At 27.5% G+C, this 21,072-nt stretch overlaps 2 protein-coding genes across 6 annotated transcripts in view; both read right to left on the bottom strand.

Moving 5' to 3' along the window:
• Positions 1–14,162, bottom strand: part of LOC105194469 (tyramine receptor 1) — a 47,771-nt gene extending 33,609 nt beyond the window's left edge. Inside the window, exons 1-2 of one of the 5 annotated variants that reach the window (XM_039459065.1) lie at positions 12,780–13,354; positions 11,982–12,472 (exon numbers count right to left, since the gene is read on the bottom strand). Coding sequence is in view for 1 of the 5 variants with exons in the window: in XM_039459064.1 (XP_039314998.1) it covers positions 13,276–13,343 (68 nt within the window). In the remaining 4 variants the exon portion in view is untranslated. Of the gene's footprint in view, positions 1–11,981 lie in introns of all 5 variants that reach the window. The other 4 variants (XM_039459066.1, XM_039459067.1, XM_039459064.1 and 1 more) reach the window with 4 other exon arrangements.
• A 4,023-nt stretch (positions 14,163–18,185) lies between these two features.
• On the bottom strand, positions 18,186–21,054 carry LOC105194461 (flap endonuclease GEN). The gene is made up of 6 exons (XM_011159379.3): positions 20,755–21,054; positions 20,246–20,522; positions 19,889–20,169; positions 19,640–19,801; positions 19,383–19,548; positions 18,186–19,301 (listed from the first exon to the last, which is right to left on the bottom strand). The coding sequence occupies exons 1-6, from the start codon at positions 21,000–21,002 to the stop codon at positions 18,201–18,203; spliced, it is 2,235 nt and encodes a 744-aa protein (XP_011157681.2). The 5' UTR covers positions 21,003–21,054; the 3' UTR covers positions 18,186–18,200.
• Positions 21,055–21,072: the final 18 nt, after the last annotated feature.

The following is a 21,072-nucleotide window of genomic DNA, read 5'->3' as shown; positions in this document are numbered from 1 at the left end:
TATAATTTTATAATATAAAATAACCTGATACTCGATAAAAGTTTTTATCACTTATGATTTTATAAAAATTTGTTTTTACGAGTATATTAAATAATTTTTATACAAGTATAATAAATTTAAAATTCAGTTATATATTAAACATTTAATATATATATAAATATTCATATATTTGTTTAATTTTGTTTTAAAACTATTTATCAGATGCACGCGAAAGAGAAAGTTATCTATAAAAACTTTATAATATTAATTTTTTATTGTGCAACTTGGTAAAATCTAATATTAAACACACATATTACCGTTAATACTTTCGATACGTTAAAAGTTAATAGGGGAATCTCTTTTTTTTTCTGTTCCCTCTCATTCTATATTCTATACAAACAACGGTGAACAAAGTTTCACGTTAGAGTTTGATGAAATCTGTGATTTAAAATTTCTCCTTTTTCAGATTTTTTTTCAGACAACGTATTTCCTTTTCTTCTTTTTATACTTGATACAACTTTTTTTGTACGTATGGTATCTTATTTTCCCCATCTCATCATCCCGTAGTAAGGGAGTTGAAACGTACTAGTTGAAACGAGAAAGAAAATTGAGTGCAAGCATTATTATACTAAAGTAAGAAAAATATGTTTATCAGATAATTGCTTCTTTAATGAAATTTGTTGACTGCAAATATTATCTTAACAAACAATCTTTTGATTCAGTTTTGTACATTCACAATAGTACTCCTTACAAGTACTAAATAAGAATAGCTAAAATAGTTATTAGATAGTAAATAAATAACATTAATTTAGTAATAAAATTAAAATATAATGCAAACAAACTATAAAATTTTTATTTATAAAAGAATGTTACAGAAACTAAGCAGAAAGTTTTCTATTTCACTATTATTATTTTCCATAAAAAAAAACAATAAACATAAGATTTTATTTAAAGTTATAACCGCATGGAATCTATGCAAGTGATTAAAAGAGCATATGTACAATGAGATGCATGAATGAGTTCCTTTTTCGATGTAGAAACTCCAGCAATTGAATCAATTATGTGTTGCCATTGGCTTAATGAATTTTATTGGCTAAGATTGCTATGACTTTTACACTAGCTACATCGAAAAAGGAACTCATTCATGCACCTCATTGTACAATATCCATAGCTGTATTCATACTGTATAACTTTGTAAACTCTTCTTTGTGCTACACTAAACCTGCTATCGGCAAAGCAATTGTCACGTACAACACATTAATTCACAGTAGCTAAACGGTGCAACCAGAGAAATGATTTCCACGTACACAATACCACGCGACGAAACTTAGCGCCCATGTATTACGTCAAACTTATCTAATTTGCATGTGCTTTTGAAAGTTACGGTGGAAATTATGTGTTAAGCGAAAATTGAATACGAGAGCACATAACTGCCATGCGCTCGTAAGCATGTGTACAATCAATTGATGCATAATTGTTGATAATGTATCCTTTTAGCTGTCCGCGGAACTTACGACCGTGTCATAATTTCACACTAATGCTCATCTCAAGGGACATATGTTATTTTAATTACAATTCGTAAAGTAATAAACGTTATTTCCACAAGAAATAAATTCAGTGTTTATTCTAAAAATCATGAAATATCTTGGCACACATTTATGAAAAACAAATAAGATTTTTAGAAACATGTATGAAACGTGATCATGTTGTATCAATAATTCAGTATAGATGTGATGGAAATTACGTTTGCAACAGCAAAACTCGCTGCTTGTCGATTTCTATCGAGAGAAATGATGTTGTATGACGTTCAATCATAAATTATATTATCTGACAGGAGACTGAAAAGGTTTACATAAGAAAAAAAGCATCTAAAAGTTTTTTGAAAGTTTGTATAATAAAAAAATCAAAAATTCTTTTTCCGTTAGCAACTCTTTTCCGATTAAGCAGTCTTTACTGTCAACTATGAAGGACAGTTTTGAAACTATTAAAGTTAAACTTTCGAACTGTTAAACAAAACGGTGAAAAAATTTCTAAGAATAAAATTTTATTGTATTTTCATATTTTCATTAATCATTATTTTCTCTGCATTATTACATAAAACTTTAATTTTATTCTCTAAAAAATTATAAAAAAACTCTTACCATAAAGTTATATAATCTTTTAGATCAAATATTTCTATGAAATTTCTTTTCCTCTTTTGTTAATTGAAAAAAAGATGATAGATATAACTATCAACTGATAATAAACTAGTAACTTGGACGTAGAAGAATATAATTATTTGTGAGTAAAGAAGATATAATAGTACTATGAAAGCAAATGGCTATCGATCTCTATATGTCACTTAGGTCTAAAGAGTTTCTCTGTAACTCCCACTAAGGATTACAAATTTAAAAATCCGGAATATGTCAGTTCTATATGAAATATATGGGTTCGGACTTACGACCTGTCAGGTGTCCGTTGCTCTTATACGGAACCACACGACATCCCAAAGAATACAAAATATCATCTTTTTGCATAATTTTACACTTTTTTTTATATTTGGAATAATACGTCATTTTTGGGATATACAATATTACAAATTAAAGAGTTGAAAGTATAGCATTTAGTTCGTACTCCTGTTAAAAAAAGAATTATCTTTACTCTGTCCAAAAGCTTTTTAATCAAGAGAATCGATGCACCTTTAGCTCAGTAAAATACGGAATATTTTAAATATAATATATCACATTCCATACAAAGTTCTTCATTCTATAAGTAAGGTCTAAAAACTTACTTTTTTTATCACTTGATAATTTCTATGCAAAACCTCCAATTACAAATTTATGAAATAGTTGCTACGTGCATGGAATTTTGTAGACACTGACACGGGATCCCGGTTTTTTAAACGAAGATATATATTATTAGTTTCTACATCGTGTGCTCCTGCAATATCTAGTACGGAAGACGAAACGTAAAACGCACACGTTCTACATCAAAATGTACTTTAGCTCTTTAGTATACAAGTGGCATGTACATATAGATTCGCTACCATTCATAATATAAAATAAACGTAATATTGCAATGTATTTTTATTCCATTTGAAAGAAAGTAGAAACACTTGTCAACTCGTTTAAATTGCTGAATAATATTGAATGTAGACCTTTTCAATTCAATGAAGCTTATTATTATTCAATACATAAATGCGGCACGTCAATTATCATGTAAACATAGGATGTTGTGACGCATCATAAATTTTCATTATGATCGTGTAGCGATCGATTAAATCCTAACATCATTTTCTCATTGGAAGTGAATCGAAGCATAAATTATTAAATAGTTAATTTAAATGAAAATTTAAATGTTACGGTCATGATATAATAATACTTCTCATTGCAATGCTACGTCACATAATTACAAAACTCATTACATAACATTAATATTATATATAATTATATTGTGTAAAGTCATATTATTATATATCCAGAATTTAAATAAGGTAAAGTGAATTAATTAGGTGTGCTATGAAGATAACAAGCTTTACTTTTCATAACCGTGCGTTTTTTTTCCTGACATCACACGGTCAACTTACTTTCATAAAGATACATGTAACCATGCAAATTGTTTATTCCCGTGCATAATAACTCTGTCACGCCAGTTTTAATGTTAATTATAAATATTATTCATAAATGCAAAAATAATTTATAAATGCAAATAAAGATTTCTTTTTTTAACGTTAACATCGAGTACTAAATGTCCAAATATTCAATTTTTTATTATTTGTAAAAAGAACCCCAAAATAAATAATTATCATTATCGAATAATAACGATGCGTTTACAATAATTTTAAGTTCGATAATCTAAGGAACGGTAAGCAATAGATGAGACTTCCCACAACTACGGTTATCAAAATCAATCAAGAAGATGATCGCTTTCTGGTAATTATTGAATTTGAAGTTCTTTTCGAAGAGAGATGCTCTCTACTTCTAAGATTATATTTCTTATTGCCACAGCTCTTGGCGAGTTATATGAGCAGCTCGTATGAAATTCTAGGACTTCACTTCTAGTTACTTTTTTTATCTGTAACTTTCACGAACACTTGTAACTTTATTCCAATATATAGTACATATCTCTACCACAGTTCAAAGATTTATTTCCTCAAAAGTCCAATAAATTTCTTTACACTTTATTATTACACTTTATTACATTTTAATTATTCAACTTATAACTATTATTTTTTTTTTAATAACGTTTCTTTCTATTTAAATTATTTTATTAATATCATCAACCTAAGTAAAAAATGAAATATACAAAGTTCAACAAAATGTGCAACACAAAAATATTTTTATGGCATAATAATTAAGAATTATCATACTATAATAATACAATTTTATTAATTATACATATTTTTATATTTTTGTATTTATTATTATTTAAAAATTTCAATGTACATATGCAATATAAAAATATTTCTCATCTCTTTAATTTTATTACAAGAAACAAAAAAACGCTATCAATGATTCATGAATCGTGCAGAAAAGATCAATGTGATATTGACGATACGTATAATGATTTGAAATGGGTCATAGCGAGAATTATTAATGGATTTTAACAAATAGTAGAAGCTCTTTATATTATATCTCTTTTGTGACAAGCGCTGTCTTCATTTAAATCGATTTCTCTACTGTTGCAAAGATAGTTTGCACTCGAGTGGAAAGATTCCCCATCAATTATATACTGGTCCAGATTTGCCACATTGCAAATTGTCCTCATTTATTTGTCTTTATTTTTCGCTCATCGGATTCTCCAGTGCATCGTATCGTTTCATCTTATCGTTTTTTTTATTCAACTACGATATATGTATATCTTATTTGCTTTGCAATAAATAAATAAATATATATATATATATATATATATATGTATATATATAGTTTGTTGCTATTTATATTAACAGATTGTACTTTAACCGCAATTATAGATTGTAATCGACAGATCGTACTCGCTATTATTTTTCCCATTTTCTGGGAACGTAAATTGCTCCTCAAAAATAATATTCTCTATATATTAAAAACGATTCCTACATACGTGGGTGTGAATATTAACTTGTTTTAATATATTGTAATTAAAAATCAGTTATCGGTTACAATGGTTGTGAAACATCGAGTGTTGATATGAAAATTAAATGTCTCGTTTATTAAATATTGCTCATAATTATTTCGAAAGTTGAATCATGAAATTTAATTTGAAAAATTCTCAAATAATTAGTAGATTATTATATAAAAAAATTATTGCATTGTAATTAATAATTTTAATTAATATTTTCTTTGTTTAAGTTATTTATCATATAATTTATTATTTATAAAAATTATTTAGCACAAATTTTAAAACAAAATTTTGTTATTGTAAATAAAATAAAAATTTAATTCGTATAGAAGAGTAATCAAATTTACATAATAAAAAGCATTTGTTGAAATTATTAATAATTATTTTATGCTTTGTACATACAATGCATACAAATTATCAAAATCTTGAGCGTGCCAATTTCATGTGCATGTGTATTAAAACTTTTAGTAAGACTTCGCGCAATTAAAACTATTGATTGTTGATAAAGTATCCGAACCAACCATCAATAACTTTCAAGCAAGTTGCACCTGTGCACCAGCATTTCATGTACTACCTATCACAGGAAATCGATTGAAGAGTTTTATCGACAGGATAATTGCACTTAGCAACATTCCGTTCCTGACACGGTACCATCTCTATCCAATATCTCTAATTCTTATTACAATGATTACAGCCAAACCTCTTTTAAACTCATCGAATTTATTGTCACAAACTTAATAAGATATAGATAGCGTTTGTGATCGTCCCGATATAATTCATATAAAAACTTTAGAAATGACTTAATGATACTTGGCGTGCATTGATAATTAATACTTATTTAACATATGTACTACCAAATTTGTGTTTTTGATTTTCTTAAATTTCAAATAAGAAATATATTTTTAAATTAAACGTATTTGAAATAAAAGATTAAAGTTATTTAACTTTGTGACTTTGAAAAAAAAAAGCGCTCGATAAAATAGAAAAATGAGTTTTTAAATTTATTTTCTGAAAAATTAAAACTGTTTTTATGCAATTTACTATTTTATATTTTGTTTGAACATGGATTGAATTTCTCAATTAAGAATTGATTGTTTTATTTAGTTATCTAATCTGCGAATGCATTTTAATCAACTGATGACGTTTTATTTCAATAAAAAAAAATTTAATGTTACTATGTCTGCTTAACAAAAATGAATTAAAAATTTACTGTTTTATATAATTAAATTATTAACATTTTCCTCTATTTTTTAATAAAATTTCTTTAAATCTAGTTATTGGCATTTTGTCAGAGAGTAATATAAACATAAATATCATATCTTTTACATTCGATCAACTTTAGAGAAATTATTATTTTATATAATTAACAAAAAATTAAGTATCATTCTATTGGTTAAAAATTTATTGTAAGGTTGACATTGCTCTAAAATGCCAGGAACTTCGACGCTTCAGAATAATAAATCATAAAATCCTTCTTAAGAGTAAGGAACTCCTCTCTTATTTGTATCACGTCAAGTGCAACTTTGTAATATCCTCAAAAAAGTAAAATAATGCTTGAAAGTGCAGCGAAAGTATCTGCCATGTGTCAAACAAAATAATGGCATTTTGAAAGTGTACTTTATTACAGTACCGCGATTTAAAGTAAGATTTTTCTTAAATAATACACGCAAGAAGCATATGCATCCTGCTGACACGAGATTCTCTCCTTGTACAGCAAGAAAAATGCCGCGGCTAAGAATAAAATACAGTGACAATGTAAGAAACCAGACGTCAGCATTAAAACATTAAAAGCGGAAAAAGTGTGCTCCGCGAGATAAAGTAGAAAAAAAAGATTAACACAACTCTTGACTTTGAAATAAGGCCAAACGTATTTAATTAACATCTACTAATCTACGGCAATGCTTTTAGACGTTGCGTCATTATTCAGCTTATTACGATAAATGAGAACACCTCGAATGTAAAAAAAAATCGTTACCGTAAATGTAACGAGTATTTGCATGACATAAAAATTTAAAAGACTTGACTTGAATCGGAAGAGAATAAATGTCTTATCAAATAGATCAATATGCAAACGATGTAGGAGATAAAAAATTTCAACCTGTTCCATAACTCAAGTATCCAAAGTTCTTATTCCTAAAATCAATACCTAATATAAGTTGACGTAAAACTTGTGTCGATTCATAACTTATACTTCATAACACAAAGTCGATTTTTCCTCGACAAATGTGTTACAAATAACTTTCAAAGTATAAATTATTAACATAGAAGAATTTTTCAAAATCCATACGTCAAACCCATATGTCACCTCTACCTTTGCGCTAAAATTTTAATAAAAAGAAAGAAAGAGAGAGAGTTTACTACATACATTCTCTTAACTATTGATGTAGAATTAATTTGAAAAGACTGCAATATAGAATCTCTCGGCGAGATTCTTCATATCTTCTTATATCTCATAATTGAGTTAGTTATTTTCATTGTTACAAATTTGATTTATCAGTTAAAATTTTGTATCAATCTTATTTCAACAATACTTTAATTTGAGGATACAAGAATATTAATTTTTAATTTGTAAAAGGTACAAAGAAAAGTTTCTTTTCCTTAACTTTTCTCTAACTTTAATTAAAAAATTAAACTCATAAATAGAAAGAAATATAGAAAATGATGCGATAGTACAACATAATTCATATATGTAATATTGAGATATTTAATAATATTAATCACATTAAATAATATTTAAACATAAAAGAAGGTCAATATCGGTCTACAGCAAATCTTGATGCTTAATAATAATTTTGTATGAATTTTTACAATTTCTAACTGACAAGAACTGCGCGTAATACATCAAGCCTAAAACACAGTCCATATTGTTAATAATATTTAAATATTGAATACCAGATATTTTATTCAAACTCTGCATCGAGTTCTTTCTGGTTTAGACGATTTATGAAAAGAATGGTGTGCGATGTGCTCTTTGTTATCTGTCTCATGTTGCACGAAATAACATATATGTACAACGAAATTTCTTAACAGAGAGTACCTTTCCGTGTCAACTATTTGAACTTGCATCTGGCACCTGTTATGCGCGAACATGTTAACTAAAAACGCATGACAACTATAAAAACTGACATGGTTTCACACATATCAAAAAAACAATACGAAGCTGATACGTATATGTAGAATCATTTCCTTTTACTTCGCGTTTACAAGTATTTATTACAGTTTTTACGAACACTGGAGGTCATAAAAATAGAGCCAATATAAAAATTAATGCGTTTATATTAGTTTATTATTTCTTTTACTTTAATATAAGTTGCAATAAAATGGAAATTTGTTTTTAATTTCTTATGTTTGGAATAAATAAAAAAAAGTGACTTCAGTATAAATTTAAACTTTAGTATTTTTACTTATGATTGTTATTTTCCTTTCTCAATGACTCTATTTTTATGATCACCACTATATGTGCGTAAAGCAAAGCGTCTTAAATTACGCTTTTTACTCCATAAAAAATAAAGTTTTTCATAATAGAATAAGATATATTAGAAAAATATATTAAACAGTACACAACGCGATATATTCATATAACACAAATGAGAATAATGTATCTAAAGAGAACGATGCTGTATCTAGAAATAATCCTGTACAACATGAAAATAATATTTATATTATGCGCGACTTGTATCTTTATCACGTACATCTTCCGATTTCAAATTATCAAGTACGTTGTTTTTTCAAAAGTAAAAAAATGTCATAAAAATACTTATTTAAAATTAGTTTATACAACTTTAAAATTTTTTAAAGATCGTAGACAAATGGTTCCCAGATGTACAAAGAAATAAATTACAGGGATAATGGAAACTACAGTGCAGACAATAGGGCGCACAAATAACCTCACAGTTAATAGCGTGATTGAAATGGATCAATTATATTTTCTAATACAAACCGAGTTAATCCTTCTTGCTATTTATAACATGAAAAAAATGATACGCCATAATTTTACGAAATTAAAACTGTAAAAATCTCATCAGTCTCTTAGAAGAAAAATTCCTGCCAAAGTTGAATAATTTCTGCTTTCTTTAAATTACATTTTTTATTCTTTAACCGAGCTTTCGCGATGATTAAGATATATTTCATCATCTTTTCTAACTTACGGTATATCTCTTTCAGTCGATTTTTATTTCAAAAATTAAAATTGCAAGTCAAATGTTTCGATTTACATAAAATATAATTGATTCGTTCAAACCATGCTGCAATACAATTAATATACATTATTATTTGCGTTTTATGTTAACATAGTAATTTATTTTATTAAAATTTTTGTTTCAAACCAGAAAATTTAATATTTTTAATAATGGCTATCGAAACACAACATAAAATATAAAAAAAGATTTCTATTTTTTTCTATCAAAAGAAATTTATTTTTATTCATTTTCATTTGCTACTATATCTGTTTCTCTATTTCAATTTCTTTATTTCAATTAACATGTTCTGCAACGCAACTGAATAACACATTCATGCTTTAATTTCTACCAGCATAAGTTTTTATTTAATTACTGACCAAAATCTACACTGAGATTTCCTGTAAATAAAACGAAGGTAAATAACAATGACGGGATTAAATAGCCGAGAAACAAGGTGAATTTAGGAGCAACAAAGAAACGAAGAATAGGAATAAGCAAATTGAGTTGTTTGCGCAGTTGTGGTCCAAGTTCGTGAAAACATGCTGTTCAAACAGCGTCGGACATTATGGAAGCGGCAGTAATAAATTTACAGTAATTCTTCAAACACTCGATGAGCATGCGATGAGCGATTTTGCATAAAAGTACGCGCCATTCATGTAAATGTCGGTTTTTCGCACTCAAGACTCTCGCATATTGATTTTAATTCAAACTCATTCACAAAATTGTATCATTAATGACGAATTGTTCGCGAGGCTGGCAATCTCTCGTGAAATTTTAAATTTATTTAATAATTAAATTATTTATTTTAAGAATAATTGTAATTAATTATTATTATAATTGTACGATTTGCGCAAATAAATTATCGGTTAACAAAATTTACATTTATTTACTATATGTACACGTGAATAATAACAAAGCCAATTTGTAACAGCAATTATTTTTGTGAAACAATTTTGCTCGAAGTCTATTTAATCTACTGTATCGCGCGTCTCGACTTAGTATTTCGATTCGTCTTAAACAAACGGAATGCCAACGCTAGAACCTCTGATAATAGATAGGAATTCCTCGAATACTAGAATGCAATCTCATTTCAAATTCGCACAAAAGCAATCGAGGTTACAGAGCTCAATTTCACGTTGCGACACCTGTTACGAATTTCAGCCATAAAATTATTTATCATAGACTAAATCTCTTAGGTCACGCTATGCTTTCCACGCCAGAACAATAAAATTTGCATTTACTGTCTGCTAGCGGAGCAACTGCTAACAAAGAAAGTATGAAAATTGCATTACGCTATAATATTCTAATATAATGGTTTTCCCACGGGTTATTTTGCTTATCCGATTAATTATGTGCAAGCCGAAAGTAATTCAATTTATGTAATAATAAAGGGTGCAAAACTGTGGTCAGTATTTCGATTAGAAGTTTGTTGACCACAATCACGCGTGTTTCAAATTTAAGCTCATATATTTCTATTTTCTAACTAGGAAACTACCTAGCAAGCTGTTCAGGAAACCAAAACATTTTAATCTAAGTCGGAAAATAACACGATACTTATAACATCATTACCGTTATCCCCATACAGAACAGAATTTCAGCAATATTGCAACAAGATTGCAGCATTTTGGTAATATTGCAAAAAAGGTTAAAAGTATTATTGCAACGTTGGAATATTCTGTGCTGTATAGGTCATTACTTTTTTCAGTAACAATTGTTCTTTTTTTCTTTCTGTAACGATAACGGTAACGATATTCTACGATTACTAAAAAGAATCGTTACATTTTTACAGTAACAGTAACGAATTCAACGGTTACGGTTTCCGTTATATTAGTTCTTTCTTATCTTTGTACCAATTAAACAAATTCACACACATTCGCACACTTTTGTGCAAATACGTACAGTAATCGGCTTGCTAGATTAAAGATCACGTACATTATAAATAGAATTGTTTTATTTATTTTTACATTTTATAATATATTTTAAATATTGAAAAATATTTTATACTTTATATTTTATGTTGCATTCTGATAGTCATTGCCAGTACTAAAAGTCTATATAGTACATATGTAATGTAAGCTATAGATTTTCTATAAATAAATGGTACTTAAATACTGAAATCTATTCTTAATTACGACATTCGTACTCAAAAACAATAAAAAAATTTATAAAATTTGCGTAAATTACAATCAAAATTTTTATAATGCTAAATACAATAAAAAATTAATATAAAGAATTGGAAGAGAATTATTAGATAAATTTATAAAGAAAAGTTTACTATATATAAAGTCTAGTTTAGAGTTGTAAATTTTAAATACTGATTATTACGTTTAATAATGATTACAAAATATGAAATAATGCAAGTAATGGAAGTAATATTTTCAATCTTGATTTTAATATAATTTACAAGAAATCAACAAAAAGTTTACAATACTTTCCTTTATGTTAATTATACGAAACAGCACTTTATAAAAACTTTAATAACTTATATAAATTTTTCTTTGGCCATTTTTATCTATATAAGATTTCTATTCTTGACTTCTTTCTTTCATCATTTTAATATATTTCTTATATTCAAAAACATATATAACTTATAATACAATTTACATACATCAATTATTTTAAAAACTTCCAAATTTATGAAAGCCTATAATATAATATTGAACTGAATACTTTCAACTACATCTATAGCTTATAAATATTATATTATTATATATAATAACATTAAATATGTATCTGTACAGAACTTACCAGATGACAGAGAGTCAGATTTACACGTATCGATGTGACAGTTTATTTCACGTATGATAACATAGTCAATTTGAGATTAATTAATTACGTTATTGACGTTATGTAAATAGCTTCATGCGGTTAAATTCAAATAATCGATTCAGTAAGTATCATACAATATTTGTTGTCGTAATGAATGACGCGTGAATATTATGTGAATTATTGCATAAACGTCGGCACACGTGTGAGTCGCGTTAATTGTTCGTACGCTTCCTTACAAGACTTCATTAATTAAAATGTTCGCGATATAGCAAAGTGCTCGAAAGCCAACGTCAAACGCGCCGTGTGTCACCCATAAAATATAGTCTCATATAATATCGTACATTTCGCATCATAAGCACGTAATATGTAATATCCGGAGCGCCGACACCTTCAATGCGAGAATCAGCATAGAAAGAGAAGTGCACATCTAAACGTGAGAACCAACTGTGTCTAATATGATTTTGAGTGATCTATAAAAAATTATTTTTCGCGCAATAAATATTTCATTTTTAATTTAATTATTGTTTAACTTTTATCAAAAATAATACACGTTACACATAGACCAAAAATTAATTTGCCCGTGCACATGGAAAATTAATTAAAATATTGTTAGATCCTTGATGCACTTTCTATTCACTGTTTATCATCAATTTTATGTGTGCATTCTATTTATCCTCAACAATTATTATTTTTATTTATAGCAAAATATTATTCTTATTTGTAACCCATATATCATTTCTAATATTATAAAGTATTATTTGACGATTGTTGTTTTACCTTTAACTTATCAAGCTTTTATCTTTAATTATCACCAATAAATTTATCTATTTATTAGTTTACGTTACATCACCATAGCATATCGTGTACTTCTGAATAACTGAATTAATAGCAGTGTTTCAACGGAAACTGTCAGCATGATTAATTCACTAGTGTGTAGATATGAGGCTAATTGTCGTCTGATGAGCATTCGAAATCACAATTCGTCGTTTGTACTACATTCCGATCGAGCATACATTTGTCGAGTAATACCAGTGAAAATTAACATAAATATTTATTGCCGGACTATTATTTTTATTTGCCTTTTTATCTTGCGCTTAAAAAAACGTAATTATTAAAATTATGATTGCTTTAATTTAAATTTTTGCACTTTTATAACAATAATAATATATTAAAGATAATCATCGGTAGTGATATTCTTTATAATTTTATTAATGGTAATTTTATACAGTGAGCTCTTGCCATAGATCGCACGAACTTTAAAGGTTGTACGAACATTCGAGAGAAACGTGTTTTCGGCACGGAGATCGCGCGCGTACTGAAAATCCCAGCAACCACCCCCATCGACCTTCTCTATCTGCCCTCGTTCCAATACAGACAACGGTGTATATGTAACGCGCATACATGTAAAATGCACATGCTATGCATTTGGGGTTGATAAAAGTAATGATGCATTTGCAAAATCGAGTGTACCTTTTAAAATTTTTATTTATCAATCTTTTCATTTATATTGATTCTTTCGACCGCAGACGAATAATGTCGTCTTGTAACGTATAATAGCAGTGCTTTATATTTTACAACAAACAATAAATATATGACTGCAATAGCAAATAAGCTGGCCGCGATTACCCGATTACAATAGTTAGAATCATTAATTAATCAGCATGATTTTATAATTCAATTCGGAGCTTCATATTTTCGCAATTAAATCGTGTTTATCATAAGCAAAAAGTCAAAATAATAAAATAATTTTATGTTGTTGTAATAATAACCATTTATATTTTTATATTTATTTTATTTCAATAGTAAAATTAGTGCTTTCATTTTAAATATAAAAGTTTATGATGACAATGCAAATCATTTTCTTAGAAGTGGACGTTCAACTAGATTTCCCCAGATACCTAAGAAACTTACATTCGTGCTAAGCATTTAATTGCTCAACCACAACAATTTTGTAGCCGCTTTGTGACAATTACACTACCTTTTGTCTCCTCTTCCGTAGATATCGCGTTATTCACGCTAATTTAACCAAGTAGATTGAATTGAAGCAATAATTCGAACATCAATGTATCAAATGTCGAATAGATTCATATTATAAACTATTGAAACTAAAGTCGAAGGCGCAAGCGATTATTTTATAATTTACGCGAATAGAAGAAGAAAAAATATACTAAATAAATTTAACATAACTATTTTTATGCAAATGATTATTATATTGTTCAGGAAACGCGAGCTCTTTTTATTTCTAATTTACAAAAATCTCTATGTTAAATCATTAATATATATATATATATATATATATATATAAACATTATTTATATATTAGTTATTTTATTTTTTTAATTAAATTCTAAAATTGTGCAATTGTTGATAATATAAAAATATACAAAAATATACTTTGTGTAACGTAAAAAATATAATATTATCTTAGCCTCTCAATGAAACGGCAAATAGATTTTAAACGATGATCGGATCCACTTATAGCACAGGTAGCCAGATAGTCGGAAATCAATACCAGTCTACTTAAGAACTTCGTAAAATCCGATTACCACATTGGGTGTTCCATACTTTCTCATAAATGAATTGTATCAAAATCCATCTCTCAGTGATCTTATAATTATTTCAGAATCATATTTCACTCAAATCGTACAGTCCGCTTTAGTGTCTTTCTTTGTTATTTCGTCACTTTCAAACGATCGTTGTCGCCTTCGCGTTTCATAACGCCTTCCGCGTCGAGAATAAAGACTTTGTTATTGGAAAAGTGTTATGTTATCGCTGGTAATTCTTCAGATCGGATTATCGTTTAACAGTGTGTATACCAACAAGTACTGATCAGGATTTAATTTCACCTTCATCACCTTCTTCAGTTTATGCAAATGCAAACGTTTTATCGAGATCCCAAATCCATTTGCTTGACCCTTTCAATGCTAAATTAGGATGCGGCCGCCGTGTGCTGACTTTTAAGAAAGGCAATTTCAAGCACTTCAGAACTATTGGTCTACAAATAGACACATAGACATGAAATGAAAGAATATTAAAAGTTTAATAATGTCTTCAAGTATTGTATATAATAAATTTTTTAATAAAATCAATAATTCTTCGACATACTCAAAAATAATAATTTCTTCATAATAATGTGTCGCTCTTTATACAGTAAATAAATCAAAAATAGATTTCTAATCACTGTCGTACACGAAAATTTCAAATGGCAACAAAACTTTATTAGAATTATTAAAACTATAAATCGTGGTTAATCCAATAGATTATACTTCGTACCACGAAGCACGATATTAGCAAACAGCAAAGTAAAATTTGTTTGTAATACAGTTCGATCGAAAATTCTCAATAGCCTGACGTAAATTGATTTTATATATTGACAGTCCTATATTTCCTTCCTTTAATGAAACGTGACATTTGTACAAGAGTGTAAACGGCAGGAGGAAATTCGTAATTGCTCGCGTGGAATTGTCATAAAGAATTGATAAATTGATAGAAATTCCATTAATTATAGTCTCGACTTATAAGAAATGGACAATTTTATCTAATGTAATATCTAATATTACAAGATAGTCACAAAATGATATTATGACTATAAAATTACATTAAAATTGCAAAGTATTATAGATAAATTATATAATACAGAAAATAATTTGCGAGATTTGAACTTCCCGCTACTTGCTACTATTGATTCAAGATTTTTCAATAATTTGTTTGGAATATATTAACAAAATATGTGTAAATAAAAAAATAAATATAAACGCATATAAATAGGAACTCTATTGTACAAAAATTTGATAAAATTTTCTCGGATCAGTGTCCACTGTAAACATCTCGTAACAAATTATTTCATAATACGATACTATTTACAGTGCATACAAACACTTCATTTTTTTTATTTAACGTTTAATCAAATATAATCATCAAAATCTTTTTGCAAATTAAAGCAAAATACAAAAGCAAATTACATCCTTATTTATATGACATTTATATTTAATATTTTTATAATAAAATCTTTATACATATAATCAGTAATTATATTCATTAATAGCGTATAATAATATATATAAGTAATAAAATCAAAGCGTAACGTAATCTTGTATTCAACACTTGTGTTGCAACATTATAATTTAGAATATGTGTTAATGAGGAACATACATGTTGTACACGTACATGTAACGTTCTAGACGAGAAATCTGAGATAGTTTCAAACTACATGGGAATCTCTCTCTCTCTCTCTCTCTCGCTCTCATGATAATAACGATAATCCCGAACATAATCTAATGAAGAAATATAAGCACACTGTTAACTACATGTACACATATCTGTTGCAATAGATCTAAAAATATAAAAATCGAGTTAAATTGTAAAAATTCTGTTAATATAAATAAATTTTTATTTCTAAAGTAATTAGTTTTGAGATATTTATTTTTAGAGAAGTAATACAATTCTTTTTAGATTACCGAGACATTACATTAATAATTTGTACATTATAAGAAAAATACTTGAAGTCACACACACACAATCAGAAATTCTTGAAAAATATAATTGAAAACCTGTGTAAATCAATATATTCATGTTATATATACATATAATACTCAATATATGTACATATCGAACACTACGTAAAGGAAAATCTCCATTTTCTATTAAATCTCTGTATATATGCCCTTTTCTTGTAAATTCAATGAATACTCGTGTTACATACACAAGAAACAAATCTGATTACAATACTTGTAAGATAATCCATCCAATATCTCCAAACCATAATCCAATATCTACACACACATGTTATAAAATTTTTATAAATCTTTCTGTTATTGCTATGTAAAATAAATTAATCAATGGCAACTTTTTAATTTTTAATAATATGAATTAATACGAAATAATACAAAACAAATTTTTTTAAATTATGGTAGTCGTGGGGTAACATGGTATATTTCGAGGAATTTTATGTAATTTGTTCTGATTTAATATTTACTAAAATAAAATATAAAATAGTTCAGTTAGGTTTTATTAAAATTTATACTAAAATTCTTCGAAATATTATATCGTCTCGTAACTACTAATATTTTGAAAGTAAATTTTAATTAATTTTGTGTGCAAAAAAATAAAAATAAGTAGAAATACATATGCAATTTGGAGAAGAAATTGGAGGAAAAATTTTTTAAAGATAAAATAATATTTTATTCATAAAAATACACATTTTTATTAAATATGTGTACTTTTTTATGTTGTAGTGCATTAATATTTAGTATTTTAATGCAATTCAAAAAATATAAATAACATAATATTTGGAAATAAATTTGAGAATAATTTGTAAGAAAAACTTTACCGTACGTACAGATTTATATGTAAGTTAAAATAATCAAATAAATATATTAAAAATATCTCCATTTTCAGTTAGAAATTAAATATTACACAAAATGAAATAAAAATTTGTAACGTAGAAATAAATATATTGAAATATTATACAAGTAAAAATATTTATTGATGAAAAGCATCCATCTTAGTTCATATTCAAATATCTCGAGTTAAACAAATGATCGAAGAAATGATTAAAAGTTTTAGATTATATTTAATGTGATGTCTGTCATATAATATAATCTCATAGGTAATTAAAACGTGTAACAGGTCTATCAAATAATCTACATGCGATTATAATATTATTCATATGTGTGACAATAAATTTTCACATATTAAAATATTTTTATAATAATTACACATACAATATGCATTATGAATATAAATCTAAAAAAAATGTGTATTTTCTCTTTTCTATTATGATATAAATATGAAAAAAGAAGAAAATAAATGTTAAAAATAAATTATCCTTCATAATACTTCTTAATAAATTTTTATGAAATATAAAAATATTGAAAATTTGCATAAATTAAAAATAAATATGTGTGCTCAATTTCAATACATAGATTATATAATATTCTAAATCATAAAATCCCAAGTAAAAAGTTGTACATCTCAAGCATAATTTAAAATGATAAAAGTGTTTATTGGCACATTGTCCCAAAATAACTTAAGTACTGAATATTATATAATATATATGTATATATAAAATTTATATATTGAAATGTATTAATTGAAACATATTGCATTTTAAAAACCAGAATTTAATATAGATATACGAAATAAAGTTTTTATATTTAAAAACTTTTATTAAATCTTAATTATAAGTTAAGTATAAAATTACGTATCTAAACATATAATTTCATTATCGGTTTCGTCCATAATATTTTCAAAATCAAAGCTATATTTCTTTATTTGATTGCACGCCGATAAAGACCTTCGATTTTGTTCCATCTGTATTCTTTGATTAATAGGAATATATGATTCATTAATATCAAATTCATCATTTGAGTCATCTGATTTTTGTTTTTTATTTTCTGCATAAACTTGATTTTTGTTAGTGTACGTTACGGGCTCAAATTCATCAATTATTGCACATTCTTCTGTATTTTTTGCTGGCTGGCCAATAGCTTCTGTAGGCTGACAATTACTTAATTGGAACATCTGTTTACTACATATATTCTCAATTACATTTGTTATCTCTAAATCATCTTCATCTTCGCTCATAAAATCATTAGGCGAAAGTTCATTAAACATTCTACCAATTGTGTTATTCAATTTTGGATTTACCTTCTCTGTTTCTAAAACTCTTTTAAATTGTGGACCACTTTTCATTTGTTTTACGTTCACGCTCGCAACATCTTCAGACACGCTCTTTATTTTTAATTTATTATTCAATCTACTTGAAACATTTTTCTGTTTTAATCTTTTTGGTGTAACTGCCATTTTCTCAAAGGAATCCTCTAGAGATATTGGATCATTTCTAGATATAAATTCATCGATTTTCTTATTATTTTTTTCTGATGTAGTCTTTTTTTTCCGAGAATTTGCAATTCTTTTTTTTGGTTTTCTTTTTTCATTCCTAGCATTTTCAAATACTTCAACTAATTCTGGATAACATTTTAAAACCAAGTCTTGCGGCTCAATACTTGTTAGCAAATTGTTAGCTATATCGTCATCATCATTCTCACTTGTTTGCTCTTTATATTCTTTTAACATTTTTATCACAGCATGCTCTTTTTTCCATATAATTTCATAACTGGCTACAGATCTAATATTACGTATCTTTGTTATGCCTTCGGGAATAAATAAATCTACCATGCATAAACGTTCATCGAATGTAAAATCTGATAAATGTAACAACTGCCATCTAGTAACAAATGGAAAAATTTTTTCAAACGCATATTGTGGTTCCCAACATACATGTTTAGACATGAAGTCCTGATGAGAAAAATAGTAACTTTAAAAACTTTTTTAAATTATAACTTTGACTTATTATAAGATACATAACAATAAACTTACAATAAGTTGATTGAGTTGAGGTTGCTTCCATTTTATATCCAATTTAGTTGGAAGAGAGTCCTTCCTGATAAGAAATTCATCTATCAACTCCTGATTTGGGAAATTTTCATTATGAAGTGCCTTCTTTCTTAATGATATTTCGTTTAATATCAACGCCCTTTTTTCTCTGTATATATAAAAAATTATATATATTATTTCTACAAAATTATTTCTAAAGAAATATATATGTAATGCTATAATCAAAATATAATTTTTACCTGAAATCATCATTACACTTTCTAATGGTTCCACAATCAGGACAACCTGATTTCGTATGTTTTTGTAGTTTTCCTGGATGACCACATGCTATACATAACTTAGAATTTAACATATCTGACTCAATCACATCCAAACCAGTGTCAGTTCTCCAACCTTGAATCCTGTAAAAAAAGAAAAAAGAAAAATAGAATTTACCTGTAGTCACAAAATTTGATAAATTCAATAAGAACATACAATAGATATCAAACCTTTGTAAGACATCTGCTTCTTCAACAGTCTTGAAAAATTTTAGAGCAGCCTCCTTTCCAACACCACTCACACCCTCACTGTAATCACAACCGCATAGCAAAGCTAGCGCTATCATTTTATTTCGTCCTATATTTAATATCTTCTCTATTTTTTCCATATTGTAGATGTCCATAGATCCACCTGTAGCTGCACAATGTCCTCCCATAGAAAAGTTTCTGTACACTATTTTTGCACCATATAAGAAACAGTCGCTGTCTTGACTTATACATCCATCTACAATCTAAAAATACATTTTTTTTTCCTTTATCTAAAATTTATCTTGATAAATTAAAAATAAATCAGGTATATAGACATACTCCATCTTCATTCAGGTAAGCACACATAGCTTCTGCTTCACCATGGCTCTGTACACAAGCAATCCCCATGCATCTTAATAATTCTTTACACTCGTTTAGAACTCGATTAAACTGTGCTCTCCCTACTTTCTTAGCAGTCTTTCTCTCCTGAAGTCCACTACGAACATTGTTCCTTCGTGCAATAGTTTGGTGTTTTAGGGTGGGTGCCTTTCCCTCCAGTACAAATACCGGATATATCCCATGCATAAGAAGGTACGACGTACGGAAGTACAAGTTCCTATAACAAGAAATTCAAATTGCATAAATAATAACTTATCAATAATAATATACAATACATTTAAAAAAAAACATTGATACAGTATAATCAGTATAATATTAGTCTATTAATTTACTATTTCAATTTAACGTTATTTGATTAAATAGCATCATTTAATTAAAAAATGTTAGATCAAAATTTCAGACCGATTTAACAAATAAATCAAACCAAGTACTTATAAAGGCGGGATTACCTGAGATGCATCTTCGGTTGCGTCGCATTGTCGACGGCTGTCTGACTGTCCACGATCCACCCGCTCAAATCGATCGCAATGGTCTTTCCCTGCAGCTCGTACAGCGGTTTCTTCTCGCACAAGGGCGACAAAATGTTCCACAGATCCTTGACGCCCATCTCGTACACGTACTTATTTCGAATTGAATCCCTCCTGGCCCTCCTCCTACCATACGCTTTCTCGTAACGAAAAGCCTCCACTTGCGCCATCTTGCGATGCAAATGCAGAGCTGCATTCAGAATGAATGACCGGGTGCACCTAGATATTTTTATTTGCAAT

Source organism: Solenopsis invicta, chromosome 16 (assembly GCF_016802725.1).
Source record: "Solenopsis invicta isolate M01_SB chromosome 16, UNIL_Sinv_3.0, whole genome shotgun sequence".
Classification (NCBI taxonomy): Eukaryota; Metazoa; Arthropoda; class Insecta; order Hymenoptera; family Formicidae; genus Solenopsis; species Solenopsis invicta.
This window is presented reverse-complemented; position numbering and strand designations above follow the sequence as displayed.

What these genes read in the sequence shown, in the direction of transcription:
- LOC105194461 (XM_011159379.3), bottom strand. Translation starts at nt 21,002, where the DNA reads ATGGCGCAAGTGGAGGCTTTTCGTTACGAGAAAGCGTATGGTAGGAGG. An exon ending in CAACCGAAGATGCATCTCAG is followed by an intron (nt 20,523 to 20,754) that starts GTAATCCCGCCT and finishes TTCTTGTTATAG; the next exon opens with GAACTTGTACTTCCGTACGT. An exon ending in GAAGCAGATGTCTTACAAAG is followed by an intron (nt 19,802 to 19,888) that starts GTTTGATATCTA and finishes CTTTTTTTACAG; the next exon opens with GATTCAAGGTTGGAGAACTG.